This window comes from Gymnogyps californianus, chromosome 19 (assembly GCF_018139145.2).
Source record: "Gymnogyps californianus isolate 813 chromosome 19, ASM1813914v2, whole genome shotgun sequence".
Classification (NCBI taxonomy): Eukaryota; Metazoa; Chordata; class Aves; order Accipitriformes; family Cathartidae; genus Gymnogyps; species Gymnogyps californianus.
The window spans coordinates 1180057-1195964 of record NC_059489.1 but is presented as its reverse complement, the minus strand read 5'-3'; the positions used below and the strand labels follow the sequence as shown (position 1 = coordinate 1195964).

Sequence of the window (15908 nt, the reverse complement as noted above, 5' to 3'; positions counted from 1 at the left end):
CCCCAGCGCTAACGTGAGGTAACAATACCTTGCTACAAAAAAATATATATATATATTTATAAAACAACCAGGAGTAACCCTTCCAGGGGGGCTGCTGGCTGCGCCCCACAGCCAGCGGGACCCCAGCCGAGAAGCAGCCCTTTCCCCGGAGCGGGAGCTCTGCGCTATCCGCTTCTCCCAAAGCCACCGCGGTGGGTGGTTGGGATGGAAGCGGATCAGGCCGAGGGGGATGCGCGGGGCTGCTGACCCCACGGGAACGGCATCCCGGGCGCGGGGGCATCCCGGATGCTCGGTAACAGTACGGACACCAGAGGCCATGCATATTTGTTCCAGTCTGGGAGGTTTTGTCCAGGCTCGTGCGAGGCGGCTGGCGTGCAGCCCCAGAGGAGGGATAGTGCATCGCTAACATTCACACAGGAGTACAAAAACTGGGTCCCACTAAAGTGTAAACCGCATCCAGGCTGCTTCAAAGCAAGCACAGACCGATCGGCAGTTTCTGCTCTGAAAAGGCTTCAGAAACAAGGGCACTGTGAACACCAGGGAGGGGTGGAGAAGCACCATGGTTTCCTTGAAGATCACAAGAGTTTAAAATCCAAAAGAAGTAGAGAAAGAGAAACGAGGGGGAAAGAAAAAAAGGGGGGAAAGAAGCAGAAAGCTCTTCCAAGCAGCAAGGGGCCGCCGCTAGCCAAGGTGTCCTCACACCGTTGATACCAAACTGCCACTGCCGCTGCGGAACAAAGCACAGGAGACTGCCAGAGTGGCCAGGACCGCCGGCGCGCGCCGCGAGGCAGTACCATACCCAGGAGCCCAGCTCCCTGGCACGGCACCCCGGGGATCGGCAGCAGCACCCCCACCGCGGAGCGGGGCGGCGAGCTCGACCCCTGCCCGTCATCGCTTTGCTTACGGCCCGTGCCTGTGGGTTTGGGGTTTATCCCCAAGAGCGAGATGGGGAGGCTCCAAGGCAGAGGGAACGGGGATGGAGGAGCTGCTGGGTGGGAGAAGGTGCCGGGGAAAGACCCCAAGAGCGTGCGCTCTCCGTGGCCTCGCTATCCGGGCACAAGCCCCAGAGAGGAGGCTGGGGAGACGCGACTCTCTCCGGAGGAGCACAAGGGGTGCGAGGTTGGGGACGCAGGGGCTGGCCCTGGGACCTGCCCTCCCCGGGAGACGCTGGGTCCCTCCGTGCTCACAGACGAGACCTGCACTGCGTCCTCCCCTGCACAGCCCCATCCCAGCCACTGCCTGTCCCCCGGGGAGCCCACGCAAGGACCCCCATGGGGACACGGCACCACGGCTTCACCCAGAGCCAACACCACCAGTTCACTTCCAGGTAACGCGACAGGAAGGTTCAGTCTTACCTGCTGACGGACCTCGTCCCGTAGTCATCGAGACCCTGTGGAGAGGAGGGGAGGAAGCACGGTGAGGGGTGGGGGACACGGGGCTGTGCCCGTTCAGGTGCCACCGGAGGGTCACACAAACAGACCAAAGTGCATCGGGACCCAGGGATGCTGGGGCTGAGAGCCAATGCATTTGGAGAGGAAAGGGAGACATGGAGATGATTCACATGGGATTTAGACAGCAGGGAGTAAAGCTGCACCACTCTCTTCGGAGCAGGACTTTATCCGGCAAGACAAGGAAAAGCAACAGCCGGCAGAGCCCCGGTCTGCTCTGCCCAGCCCCACCGTGGTACAGAGCTCCAGCCACTTTCGAGATGTGAGACGCTCGAAAAGGGATTGAACGAGTCTGAGAGACACCAGCGAAATGTTCTGTGGACAGAGATGTTTGTCTGTATTAACTCCCACCAGAAACCCACAGGGTTTTGGACCATTTTCTCCTTCAGCCGGTACTGAACGGCCTTCACAGCAGGGAAGGACTGCACTGGTCCAAGGAGCAGACGGGGACCAGGCTCAGAGGACGTCCCTCGAGGACGTCGCTCCCTGGGCAAGGACCTGCCTTGGGATACGGCCACAGAGCAGCTCTGCTCTCCACAACAAACACAGGACCGCCCCAGGAAGGACTGGGAGTCACTGGTCTCTGAGCTCGCCACACACCAGGGATGAGAGACCCAAATTCCCACTGTCCCAGGAATGCTCCCCCCAATCACGAAACCCCAAATCCAGCAGCAAACCCTGTGGGAAAACCCAAATGGCAAGAAGTGGGGCTGCGCTTCCCCATCCCCTGCAGAGAGGGCCAGACCCCAGCTGGAGCTGCCGCCTCTCTGGAGTGCCCTGCCGAAGGGTCGGGTGCTGCGTGGCCGCCTCTCCCCCCCTCATCCTCTCCCCATTCGCCAGCATGTGCCGAGCGCTCCGGGGAAGCCAACGTGGCTCATCCCACCGTGCTCGTTCTGGCGGGGCAGCCCCACTATGGCAGCAGCTCCTGGGTTAAGCTGAAGCTGTCCACACATGCATCCTCCCCAACTTGTTATCCGAGAAACCCTAAGCTCATTTGGGACAACCGCCAGAGCCCTGGCCGGGGTCTGCCCCAGCCCTGCACGCTCACCCCAGCGTCTGCACGGGACCGCCACCGGCTTGAATTGGCATGTGCCAGAGAAAACGCTTCCAGCTGCCTGTGAACAGCCTGTTTCTGGTGGGAGGCTCCCATGGAGTTGGCAAGTGTTGTCCTTTGGGGGTTTACGGTGCCGTTTTGTGCCATTCGCTCCCCGTGCCTTGCCCGTTCCGCCCAGGCGAGCCAAACTGGCCCGTCCTCCCCGTCCGCTGCTCTCCTCTCCCGCCGCCTCCCTGCATCCCCATCCCTTCTCCCCAGGAGAGATGCTCGGCAGGGGATGGGGCCCCGGACAAGGCACACGGGTCGCCAGGCAAAAACGGCAAACTGCCTGTAAATCCCAAGGGAAACATTGCATGCGTTCGGACTTACAGCTGTCGACCTAGTGTAAGGCTTGTAGTGAGCGGAGGGTGGTTGGCAGAGGCCACCGGAATAGTCTTTAATTGCACAACCATAGGGCATTAGGTAGTCCTACAAACAACGAACACAGGTTGGAGAGCAGCCCTCCTTCACCTCCCCGCGGTCTACACCACGCCAAGACTGAGAAGACGCTTTAACACATTTCATCCTTCTGCTTTAAAACCGCAGGCGGGACGGAGACGCCGCAGACACCCGGGCCGCCGCGCGCAGGGCTCCAGCAAGGACTAACGCCGGGGGCTTTGCTCAAGCATCTCCCGTTTATAAAAAGTCCTCCCCGAAGTGGGAGAAGCCCCCGCTGCCCCGCGGGCTCACCTGGGAGAAGGCGGGCACGGCCACACTGTATGGCCTCTGCTTGAAGGTGTTGACGCCTTGCGCCGGGAAGGCTTGGGAGGCCATGCCGTAGTCGGGCGGCGGGATGGCGATGTCGTCTTTATCCAGCAGGTTGCCGGTGCTGCTGCTCTTCCCTTGCTGCAGGCTGGGCGGGGGGGAACCCAAAGCAGAGGCATCAGCACCAGCCCGCCCCGGGCTGAGACCCCCAGGCTGCCTGGGGACCCCACGGCCAAAGACCGCCCCCCTCCCCAAGCCAGCTACCACCCGCCTGTGCTGGGAGTTATTCCTAACGACATGCATCGCGTCCAGGGGAAGCGGAGTATTCCCATCCCAAGCCCGCAAGCCTGCCCTGGGAGGGGTGCAGGGACCCACCCGGCACGGCACCCGCACGATGCTCCTACCTCGTGTGGACCCGCTCGCTGCCATCACTGTCGAGGACCCGCGTGTAGGAGAACGGAAACCAGCCCCTCCTGAAAGGCAAAGGCAGGGGATGAAGCCAAACCCACGTTTATTTGTGGAGGGTCCAGGAGAGGCTGCACCCGGGGTGCAGCGGTTCACGGGGACAGCCACGGCACTCACATTTTTGTTTTCTCGCTCTCTCCGTAATGCCAGCCGTCCCTGGCCTCCGGCACCAGCAGCGTGATGAGGTCACCCTCCTTGAAGCTCAAGAGGGTGCTGTTATCTCCGGCAGCGTGAGAGAAAATGGCCTGCACCCTCGTCCTGCCGTTCCTCTCGAGCCCTGCGGCCATGGAGCTGGAGCGCGGCAGCGTCTTGTTTTCGGCTGGTGGGAGACAGAGACCAACGAGTGCCCCAAGTCCTTCACCCCGCAGCCAAACCCAGGTACAGGCAGGGACAGGTCCCTAACCTTGCTTATTTCACCCCAGGTGCCAATAAAACCTTCAGTGTTTGACTCGCGCCTTCCCCCTTACCGAGCAGGATCTGGCCACTGCTCTTGGCATCGCCCACCAGCCACGGCAAAGGGAGCAGCCTCCCTGCGCGAGATTCCTCAAGATTTTCCTCCTGGAAATGCTGTCCGTTGGCTGAAAACCCGCAGCAGAGCCCAGCTCCGCTCGTTTCCTAACCCCAGGTCCAGAGGCACGAGCGGCACTTGATGCCGGAGGGATGCTGCCGCTCACCGCCCCGCCACCAGCAGCATCCCCGACGACCCTGCTCACCGCGGCTGTGACCGGCCCCTGCCAACCACTCCCCGCGAGCACCCCCCGGCACAGCCAGCCCCACGGCACCCCGGGAGCCCCCGGAGCAGAGGACAGGGAGGACTGAGCCTCACCTGATGCGTAGCTGTTTTTCGGTGGCACGTTTTTGCGAACTGGGAGTGTATTGGAGTAAGAGTCACTCAGCTGCTTCTGAGGCTGGGGAGGAGATAAAGATTTGGGCTGTGCTGGCTTCATCTCAGACCAGTGGTTGTACCCGTCACTGTCTGGGCCTGAGACTCCGTTCATCACCGGCATGGCCTCCTGCGCCGACATGCGCTACGGAGAGAGGAGAGGAGGGGGGGGAAGACGGGGAACGTCTTCATTAGGGCATCCCACCGCAGCTCCCGCAGCGGGACGCAGCTCCAGGGAAGGTAGTTCACGGCAGACCAGAGCTTCAGCCTGTTGGGTTTAGTTCCCCGCCTGAGACAAACTGCTCCGGGGGGAGCAGTGGGGTCACCTCTACGGTATTTTACTGCTCCAAGCTGCCCTGCACCTGACAAATCCCTCCTGAGCTCTACTGCTCAGCTCATGCCCCCACATCAGGGGGGAGACCCTTTTCTGAAGGGTCTTTCATCCCATGGGTCACCCCAAGCACCTTCTCCTGTGCTTACTGGGTATCCTGGTTTTGGCTGCAATAGAGTTAATTTTCTTCTTAGTAGCTGGTACAGTGTGTTTTGGATTTAGTGTGAGAAGACTGTTGATAACACGCTGATGGTTTAGTTGTTGCTAAGTAGCGCTTATCCTAAGTTAAGGACTTTTCAGTTTCCCATGCTCTGCCAGCAAGCAGGTGTGCAAGGAGCTGGGAGGGAGCATGGCCAGGGCAGCTGAACCCAACTAGCCAAAGGGGTATTCCATACCATGGAACATCATGCCCAGTATAGAAACTGGGGGGAGCTGGCTGGGAGGGGCGGACCGCTGCTTGGGCATCGGTCAGTGGGTGGTGAGCAATTGCATTGTGCATCACTTGTCTTTTCTTGGGTTTTCTTTCTTTCTGTTATATTTTCATTACAATTATTATATTTTAATTATTATTATTGTTGGTATTGTATTTTTTTACTCTAGTTAAACTGCTCTGACCTCAACCCACGAGTTTTACTTTTTTCTTCCCCAATCCTCCTCCCCATCCCACTAGCTGGGGTTAAACCATGACACTGGGGTACCTTGGTTCAGCCCCACAGCTCTGGGACCAGCCCGACCAGGCAAGTCCAGCTCATGGGTTCCCCAAAACCTCCCCGGGAGCCCCTACAGCCCCTGCCCCTCCAGAGCTCAGCAACCCAGGCGGGATGGGATGGGCCAGGCTGCCCATCCCCACGTCAGCCATGCCGTACTCCTTCCCGCATCCCAGAGCGGCGAGTGCACGGAGCCGCCCATCCCTGCGCATCAATGACAGTCCATCAAAAGGCAACTTGCTGAGGAAAACGGTGACACCGGCCCAGGCTCGTCCCTCCAGCTTTGCTCAGAAGGGCAGGACAGCTTCCACCACAGAGATACTTACTCCTACAAAAGGTGCCAACTCCGGGGGGACAGGGAGAGGTTTGGCACCAGGGATGGGATCAGAGATGATGAGGTTGGATTTGGATGTAGACAGAGGGCTGGGCATAATGGTGCCATTGCTGCTGGCAGCCATCTGCTGCATCAGCTGTATAGCGCGGTCCGGGATCTTGTTGGGATCCGAGCAGGACTGTTGCCACAGCGGCAGCTTCTGCGTCAGCATCTCCTTCCCCTGCAACAGAGAAAAACGAGGCGTGAGGGCACAGGGGTGCGGGAAAACCACCCAGCTCTGCACCCCTCCCTGGGAAGCACCGCACGGATCTGGAGCTGCCCTGATCCTGGCTGCAGGATTGATCCGACTCCTCTGTGCATGGCACAGACAAGATAAAACACAGGGACTTACCGCTTCCAGGCTCTGACGGCAGCTGAGCCAGGAAGGCATCATGAAAAATGGAAAGGAGGGAAGGAAAAGGTAGTTCATCTCCCCAGCTTATTCCGAGACACCCTGGGCAGGGCAGCTCCAGGAGCAGAGGGGCCGCAGGAAGCCGGGCAGGGTGCTGGGCTCCTCAAGGAACAGCACTGCTCGACCGAGCGGAGAAATAAAACCTGAACAAAGGCTTGGCAGGGCACAGCCCGTACTCTGTGCTGTCACCCAGGTCCTGAGGGACAAGCTTCTTGTTTAGGGCTGCTCAGCCCCAGAGCCTCTGGCCCCGCCACCCTGCAGCTAAACCCCGCTGTTCCCTGCCCGTGGGCAGAACCGGCAGCTCATCCACCGCCGTGCTGTGAGCCAAGGGAGGAAAAAAAAAAAAAAAAAAAAGAAAAAAGATGGAGCTAAACTTGCCCTTATTCAGCTAACACACCCATGACGCACGAGCGTGCATCCTATTGTGTGACTCTCCAGGAGAGGACGTGTCCCAAAGCACCCCGAGGTCATTCCTCAGGCACCCCAGCCACCTGCCTAAACACCTCCCCGGCAAATGTGCCGCGAAGAGTTGCAGAGGAGCAGCTCCGGTAAGCCTGATGGCTAGCTCGCCCGCCGGCTCACGCCACAGCGGAGCCATGCGGCACAGGGTGACCCAACGCCTCTGCAAGGCTTCGCAACTGGTCTCACCTGGAGACAACTTGGTCCCCACCTATCAAAAAACCCCTTTAAAGCCAATTTCAAAGTCCCAGAACATTTCCCCACCATCGGCCACCGGCTCCAGCCGAGGCACAGCCTCGCCACCCAGACTGCAGCTGCTGCCAGCATCCTCCGGGAGCTGCAGGCAGCAGCAGGACAGCGTTTTTAGCCGGCAATGCCCACGCCGGCTGCCAGGCTGGTGCGGGGCCGGGCGCCCACGTCACACATACGCCCACCGCACTCTGGACAAGCCACCTGCAGAGTCCCTCTTGCAAAATCATCCTCTGTGTGCTGCTGCAAGAAGTTTTTGGTTCCACCGTGCCGCAGCCACGCTGCGGGTGCCGGCACCCTCTTGCCTGCTGACCCTGCCATCCCTGGGGGGGATTTTTTTCCCCTCCTGCACTACAGGAGGGATTCACATATGCCAAGCATCGATCCAGCCTGCAGCGCAGCGCGAGGACAGCGCTGACTAATCCAAACTCCTTCTCCTGCTCCCCGGTGCCAAGCGCGGCGGTGACAGATGGGTGCTGTGAGCGATGGGGGGTGGCGGTGGGGAACAACCAGAACGGGAGCACAAGGCTGCGGGAGCAGCGCCGGTGTTCCCAGCCCTCATCCGGATGGATTCTGCTCTGGACCAGCACAGGGGGCCGCTGCTCCCCAGGCTGGCAGGCAGCAGCTCCAGCCCCCGGCCCAGGAGATGTGGGCTGCCTGGGAATGGGAAAGAGGGGGTTTGGAGCAACAGTTTAGTCTCTGGTTTAATCCCTGCTTTTGCTAAGGCCAGGGGGTAAGGCCAGGGTCAGAGTGAGCCTTACCAGGTGGGCAGTGCTGCTCCAACTCCGAGCAGGAACGTCGCTGCTTTGTGTTTCTTCTGCTTTTGCAAATCACGAGGAACCTGACGAGCCTCTGCCGGGGCAGAGCCCTCAGACCTCGGTGACCACGACACGCAGGAGAGGTGAACTCAGCCTCATCCACCTACCGCAAGCTCTCCTGCGCAGGTCAAGTGGCACCGTGGAGGGGCTGGCACCCCCTGGGTGAGCCAGACAGCAGGGTACGCTGCCAGGCTCTGCCATCGGCACGGCCGCGTTGGCACTCGAGCAAGCCACAGTCGGTCCTGTCTACCTCATGCAGCCAGAAGCTGCTTTGAAATGCAGAGCAGCACCCCTGGGAGAAGTGCCCCCTCGTCAGAGGAAGGGTAGCTCGGGGTGCAGCCGGGAGGGCAGCCCAGCCCTGGAAGCAGCCCAGCCTCTCCCAGCCCCGGAGCACACGCGTCTCCCAGGGCACCTCCTCTGTGGGTCACCCCCTGGTATATTCCCCCCGCGCCACAGGGGCTGCACAAGCTGCGGCTTTCAGGATATCAGCCTGCTCTATAGGCAACGGCTCGTATAGCATCCACCCGGTGACCGGGCAGCCGGGACCTGCAGCCCAGCGGCCACGGGAGCACGGCGGCAGACCGGCAGCTCCGGTGGGGCCGACTCACCTTGGCATGGTAGGTGATTGCGCTCTTCGCTACCGCACACTGTTTCTCTACCAGGAAGCAGAACCGTCTCCTCTCTTCCGTCAGAGCTGTCTTGTAGCCATCGGAGACGTAGTTTTCCAGCTCGCCTTGCTTGTTGCTGATGGCTTCGATGTACTAGAACAGAAAGAGGAGCAGAGAGGTGGCTGACTTCACCGCTTTGCCCACCGAGCACCGCAGCATCCTCCAGAGAGGCATCAGCGGTGCGGCCGTGGGGCTGGCGGGGGGGGGCAGCAGGCAGGGTGCCCGCAGGGCCCTCTCCCCCCCAAGCCCAGGACATGCACTCATGTGCCCGCGTGGCCCCTCCAACCCGCCCTTACTCACTGGAGCCCCCCCACGCAGAGGCGCTGACTCAGCGCGTGGGCTGGGAGCCGCGCGGGCGGCGGGACGAGCTGTACCGCGTGCGGCCGCCCTCTCACCAAACAGGCGCCCGAGCCGCACCGAGGCAATCGCACCGGCGGCGGAGGCCAGGGAGGTTGCGCCGATCGCCCAGGGCTGGCAACGGCCCCCGCAGCCCCCTGCCAGGCACCGCCGCGCACAAACTGCCACGAAACCCAGCCCGGGCTGAATGCCTCCGGCACCTCCTCTGCTGCCGGTGTCTTTGCCGAATCACTGCTTGCTGCCCATCGCTGCCCGCAAGGACGGGCAGGGCCGTGCTGCCGAGAGCCGGGGGCCGCAGCAGGGACAGCATGTGAACCCCTCCACCACACACAGCCGTCAGCAACGCTAAAACTACCGGCAGCGCTTTCAGTTTGCATTTGCCAGTCAGCTGCACGGTAAGTGGTGCAGGGGACACGGGGACAATGCCAGGGTAGGGCAGCGCTGCACGCTGGCACAGCACCTCCCTGCCCGGCCGCAAGCAGCAAGGGAATTGCTGGGGTGGCCGTTCCTCAATGCCGCACCCCGGGGCCCCTGCCAGCACCGGGCAGAGATGCCGCAGACGTGGCACCGGGAAGCTCCTCTGCTGGCACGGGCTCCTGCTCTACCTACGTGACTTCTGTCAGCACGGCTGCGCCACGCGGGGCTTTGCCAGTGCCGTACAGGGCACGGAAGCGGCACACGGGGCTGGGGTAACCCGGCCGCTCAGGCTGACCCGTGCGATGCAAGCGTGGCACACGGGAGGGCTTGAGAGCAACGCCTGGGACTGCAGGGCTGCTGCTCGGCCACACCATCATCCCTGAGCACAGAGGGCATGAGATGTCCCCAGCTCCCTGACCTGGCTACCTTCTCCTCCCCCTCAGTCCTCTCGGGATGCCCCTAGCTCCTCTGCAGGGAGCTTCCACCCTTGATGTGGCACTGGGAGAGCAGCCACCAAGCCTCGAAGAAGAGCGTATCTCTCGCCCATCGCTGTCCTTGCCCTGCAACACCTCCTTGCCACCGGCTCTTCCCTGCGACAGCAGCACCACACTGAAAAGCCACAACCGACTGCGCAGCCCAGGCGTTGCTAAACCTGTTTCAGAAAGTCTGAGCTTCCCTGAGAAGGGAATTAAACTGGAAATTCAGGGCCCAAAGCAGCTTTACTTCTTTCTTCATGCTTAACAGTTATTTTTAGCATGCTACAATATTTATTAGCAGGCACATAAAATGGAACAAACCTCAACAAAAGCAGTGAGGTTAAGTGCCATCCCAGACTTCAAAGGGGGTTTATTTCAGAGCTGGAGCTCCTACTGCTCCCACCCTGCTCGGAGCATCCTCCCTCGAGAGCAAACCCTGCGCAGAGCTCGTGCCAGACCCAGCGGGTTTTGGGCCTCCCCACATGCACCAACGCAGGACGGGGAAAGGGGGTCAGCGAGAAATGGGTAAAAACCCAGGTTACAACCAACAACCCTGTATCAAGGAGAATTTTTTTTCCCCAAATGAGAGAATCCAGTGCAAACACCCGTGTTTAGGAACAGAAATAAATGAAGGTAACTGAGCTGACGCCACTGGGCGCAGCAGCAGAAATAATGGAGGTATTTGCATCACCCCCAAGCGAAGCTGTGGGGCGAGCTGAGGTGGATGGGGGCTGGCAGGGATATAGGGGAGGGCACTGGGAAAGCTGGCAGGCAGCCGGGCTGTGCCAGCAGCCGGGCTGTGCCGGCAGCAGGCACAGAGGCACCAGGGCCAGCACGGCGCAGGGAAGAGGCGGCAGCAGCCCCGGGCACGTGCCGGCGGGCAGGCACAGGCGGCTGTGGGAGGACGCGCTCGGCGTGAGCAGGGACAGCATCGCTCCCTGGAGCGGGCTCAGGACAGAGACGCTGCCGGCAGCACGCCGCCTCCTCCCGGGTATTATTAGCCCCGGGAACAGCACAGGGACAGAGCCCAGAGGTGTCAGCCTGGCAACGGTGAGGGGGAGCCAGGAGGGAAGGATGCCCCAGTGCCAGCCTGGAGAGCCCCCGGCTCCCCCGGCGTCCGGTGCCCCGACCCCTCCATCGCAGCCCTGCTATGCCTGGGACGGACCAAGCCCCGCTGTCCCCACACCGCTGCACCAGAGGCAGCTCCTGAAAAAAAAAAAAGTTTCCTTCCCTTCTCTCCTGAGGGAAGCAGTGGGACGATGCTCCTGCAGAGCCCCGTTTCTGGAAGGAAGCACAACCATGACAGCACCTGAAATAGCAGGAGCGCGGGAGCAAGCGCGGCCCCGGACACCCTAAACTCATCCTGCTTAATTTACTAACTGGGCCATCAAGAACGAGAAGGTGAGGAGTGAAATGAGTCCACCGCCGGCTAATTTAGTTCAGTAGCACAAGGACCATCCCGCTGCGATTCAGGTTTCCCCAGGTCAGACACAGCCATGCCCCAGGTACGGCGGGTGGGCAAGACTCGGCTCTAGTCCCGAACACACCGCAACACAGGGGAAACTCTTCCTTATCTTAGCAATGTTAGATTTTCAGTTTTAATCATGATTTAAATACGCAAGTTAAAGCCTTACTTACATCCCTGATTTCAATCTTGCTTCGCAAGTATACTTTTAATTATTTCACTAAAGAAAGGCTTGTCTTAATGGCTGCAGCCAGTTAGAACATGTCGATTTGCAAGCGGAGCGCCTATGCTCTAAATTTAGTATTCTCAGCGCTTTATATACTTTATGTAAATATGCTTGATGTGCCATCGATTTATTCAGAGCCTTGATTTTTACATGTTATTACATTACAAAATGGCGAGCAACACTTCTTGTTCACTAGATAGTTTTCATTTTGGATTTGCTCAAAATGACAATGGGCTTTCCAATAATGCATAGAAAGACAATTTAAATAAAAACCTTGTTAAATATGCCAGCTGCACAGGGAAAAAAAAGTAACAGGCAAAGCAGGATGTAAGATCTCACTACGGCACGCCAAGGAGAAGCACTGTCTTTAATCAGCAAGCAGTGTTTTACCTGCAGCCCGGCACCCGTCAGGGCCATCGGGCTCACGGCTGCTGCTCACATCTCCATTCCCCGGGGACGGGGGGGATCCTGCAGCCATCCTGCATTTTGAACCCCAACCAAATGCATTTCTCAGCTTGGCACAACCTGACAACCGGCGTACAGGCAGGGGAAGGTGCATGCCGAGGCCGGCATGGAAGCTTGGGCTCCGCGCCTCGGCAGCATCCTCTCCAAGACCTCACTGACAAGCGTGTACCGCTCCAGTGCTGCATTTTAAATTCAGACCTCGATTTAGGTTGTCAGCTTCAAATTCAGATTTTAAGCATCATCTAAATAAAATTCCCAGTTTAAAGGAGGGAAAAAAAATCCAAACCATTTGTGACCTGAGTGCCCGAGGGGGCAGGGAGCTGGCCAGGGCAGCGCTCGCAGTGGTCACAGCCGTGCCGAGAGCCAGAGCACGCACCGGAGCCACCCAACAGCTCCAGAAACCTTTTCTGGGTTTCTAGGTTGAAGAGGCCTCAAATAACTCCCCCGTCCCCCCCCCTTCCGCCTCCCGAACGCATCCACTTCCAATTCACGGGGAGCCGCTGACCTAATTAGCAATGTCAGCACGCAGCGGCGCTGGGCGCAGCCGGGCAAAGGGTTTGGTTTAAGATGCTGCCGTGGCTCAGGGGCAGGAGCCAGCAGAGCGAGGGCTCCTGCCTGGTCCAGGGAAGCAGCAATCCTGGGGAGGGGGAGCCCGGTGCCGGCAGCCCGGGGAGCCCCGGCGGCACAGGCAGCGGTGGCTCAGCCAGGGACCCGCTGGTTCAGCCCCTCCTGGCTGCCCGGTGCCTGGGGGAGACGAGCGATGCTGGAGCAAAGCTTGGCCACGCTGGGTCCAGCCAGAGCTGGGCAATCTCCATTCAAAAGCCAGACCAAGTTACCCCAACTGGTCAGACAGCAAATTAGGAACAAGAAAACATGAAAGAGGAGACAAGATGCTGCAAAGTCCCCAGCTCAAACAGCCGCTGTCATCCCCGGCACAGAAAAGGCAGGGGACACAAAGGCCCTGCTGCTTACACTAACAACTTCCCAATGCCACTCCAAAGCTGACAGCTAGAGGTGTGTGAAGATGAAAAAGCATCCGATAAATGTCAAGACCGAGTTCTTTTCAAGCGCACGCTGCCATCAGTGAGGTTAGTGCAGGTGGAAGAGCAACATCATTACCAAACTTCAGCCAAGCCTTTAATAACCACCCAATCCTTACTGGAAAAAGGTTAGTTCACACCGTTCTATCCAAGCCAAGAATGTGCAAACCAGTCAGGAAAATGAGCCAAGGGCAATGCTAATCACCACCGTGCTGAGTACGCCTGCAGAAATCATCATTACAGATCTTATGGGCGATCAGATGGGTCTGCCGCTGCCAGTAACACAGGCTGAGCAAAGGACCGGCCACAGGGACAAGAGGGAACCAACAGCAGGCAGAAGCCAGCAAGGCCTTTCAGGGGTCACCAGCTACCCACGGTGGGCACAGCAATGAGTTTTGAGACCAGAAAGCCAGGAATGCCGCAGGGGAGCAGGCGGTGGGCATGCTTCTAGCCGGTATTGGGAGAGATGCAGAGCAGGGAGGGGACCATGCCTCCGCACCGGCTCCGAACACCAGGCTCTCGTCCCAGGGAGGGACGCGTCAGGACCAGCAGCACGGAGCAGCAGGGAAAAGAGACAAAGGAAAGAGAGGGGAAGGGAGAGGACTCTGCGAGCTGTGCCAGACCGATGCAGCAGGCTGAAATACCTGGAAGGAGCAAACACCAAGAGAAGGGAGGATTTATTTAGGGAACCACAAGGGAGAATAATTAGAAAGTAATGGGATAAAATAAGAAAGAAGTTAGGCTGATTAACAGAGGAAGAGCACCTAAGCTGTTGAATAGTCTCAAGGAAAAACAGCTGAAACCCTACCACGACAGATAGCCAAACTGGGGAAAACAAGAAGCCTGGGGATCCTCAGCCCTGATGGCTCCTGGGGAAGCAGACAGCTTTTTCTCATTCCCAGAATTTGCTCCTTGCCTGGAAGCCGGTGGACCCTGGAGCAGCCTCGGGGGAGACGTCATCCCCTCCCGGCTCCCTGCAGCCCCCACCATCACCCAAGCGTGTTACAGATGGAGAGGGAGGCTGGTCAGTTTTAGCCGGACAGAGCGATGCCGTATTCGAGCCCTGGGATATCAGCAGCTCTTTGCAGCAGAGCATGGCCGGGAAGGAGACCGGAGCTCAGAAACGAGCCTGAGGTGACCTAACCTCTCTTGTAATAAGGCAAATACAGCGACAGACCAAACCCTCTGCCGCAGCAGAGAACGCCCATACGCGGGTCACCGTGGGAGCCAAAACACATTTCACTGCCTTTTGCAAGGCCAGAGCAGCCCCGCAGAGCCAGGGGACCCCAGGTCGCCACAGCCATCGCTGCTGGGGGGTCGGGCAGCTGCCCCGCTCCGAGGGCGCCGGCCGCCCCGTGCCCCCCCGAGAAGGGCTGTCTCCCCTCGTTACGTTGCCTGTCTCACAGATCTGTTCATTGGGGCACCAGCCTCCTCCTTCCACTGCTCCTGTAAAGCGCCATCCACGCACGCATGTGATATTACATAAAATGTACAGAGAGCAAAACAGCAGGCAAGCGCTTTCTGCAGCCGGCTGTGCGGGGGTTTCACGATCAGCTGCTTGAAACACTCCCCTAATACAGGGACACCCCAGATCAACAGCTCGATGCACAAGGCTTGGTACCAAAGTGCTCATCAGACACGGCCCTGACCTCTGCAGGCACGGGGACCGAGACACCAGCTTTCCAGGAGAGGCATTTGAGGCATCTCAGCCCAGAGGAAAAGAAGTTTAAGACTTCATTTTGCGTATTTCTAGCAGCTGCTTATAGATTTGTAGAGCCGGTTTCAGGAAACCACACTTTGTGCCAGAGCCTGTAGCTCACCCGGAGTGGAAGGGACACTGCCAGCCAGCCATGGCGGCCGAGCAAACCCACCCCGGCCGCAGCCCCGGGAAGGAGGAGATGGAGACTTTCCTCCTCTCAGTGCTGCCTCTCTCATAAGCGCTCACAGACCGCAAAGCCTGAAAAAGCTGCTTCAGCATGTGGCTCTTGCAGCACTGTGTCTGGAGAGAAGAGGGTCCAGTGCCCTGCCGGAGCGAGGTGTGCTGAAACCCCACCAACGCCCAAAGCCCCCCAAACACTTGGGGCCGCAGCCCTGCGGTAAGAGGGGCCAACGTCGCCAGCACCCGAGTTCACAGCCGATTACAGAGTAAACAGAGGCAAAAAACACCGCAAGGGACGAGCTCTCCAATAAGGTCCCGAGACACGAGCAGGTCACGCCGCCGAGCTACGTGAACGCTCAGGTTGGTACTTCCCGAGTGGGGATCCCTCTCGGTCCCAACCTGGCCGTGGCAAGAAGGACACTCAGACGCTGCCCACGACCAGAGCAGCTCAGTCCCAGACCTGACGCGTCTCCCACCAAGCATTTCACATGCGCTTCCCCTCCCTGCACCCCGCTGACTGCATTTGCTGGGTTTGGGCACACAACCTAACTCAGCTTAAAGCACGATAAAATCTGGAGAGAGTTACCTGGAGCCACTGAGCTTTTACATAATTCTTCCTTATTTGACTTTTACATAAGCCCTTGTAACCTGGTTTGTGCAAACTCCTTATCAGTTAGAGCTTCTTGACCTATACCTAAAATTATTTCTCCCGATGGGAATATCAAAATGAGGTTTCAATTACAAAAGTTTATAAAACCCCCCAGGTTATTTGGCACAGTGGTATTTAATGCTGAAAATATTCCCATAGGAGCAGGTGTAGGTGTGGACAGCAGAAGACACATCTGGGCAGGAGCTGAGCTCAGCCTCCACAGCCCACCGCCCCCGGCTCAGCAAGTCCCTGGCTTTGCAGGGCTTAGGAGGAGCAGGGAGCTCCCTCTGCCCCTCCGGAGTCACCGCTGCGGCTGCTCGCCG

At 59.1% G+C, this 15908-nt stretch overlaps 1 protein-coding gene across 4 annotated transcripts in view; it reads right to left on the bottom strand.

Annotated features, from left to right (window-relative positions):
* The window catches only part of BAIAP2 (BAR/IMD domain containing adaptor protein 2), a 49779-nt gene that overhangs the window by 4960 nt on the left and 28911 nt on the right, over positions 1 to 15908 (bottom strand). For 2 of the 4 annotated variants that reach the window (XM_050908233.1, XM_050908235.1), the window contains exons 7-13: positions 8552 to 8704; positions 5959 to 6186; positions 4538 to 4739; positions 3829 to 4030; positions 3651 to 3719; positions 3232 to 3394; positions 1356 to 1390 (exon numbers count right to left, since the gene is read on the bottom strand). In XM_050908233.1, coding sequence (XP_050764190.1) covers positions 1356 to 1390; positions 3232 to 3394; positions 3651 to 3719; positions 3829 to 4030; positions 4538 to 4739; positions 5959 to 6186; positions 8552 to 8704 — 1052 coding nt within the window. Of the gene's footprint in view, positions 1 to 626; positions 728 to 1355; positions 1391 to 3231; positions 3395 to 3650; positions 3720 to 3828; positions 4031 to 4537; positions 4740 to 5958; positions 6187 to 8551; positions 8705 to 15908 lie in introns of those variants that run through there. The other 2 variants (XM_050908234.1, XM_050908236.1) reach the window with 2 other exon arrangements.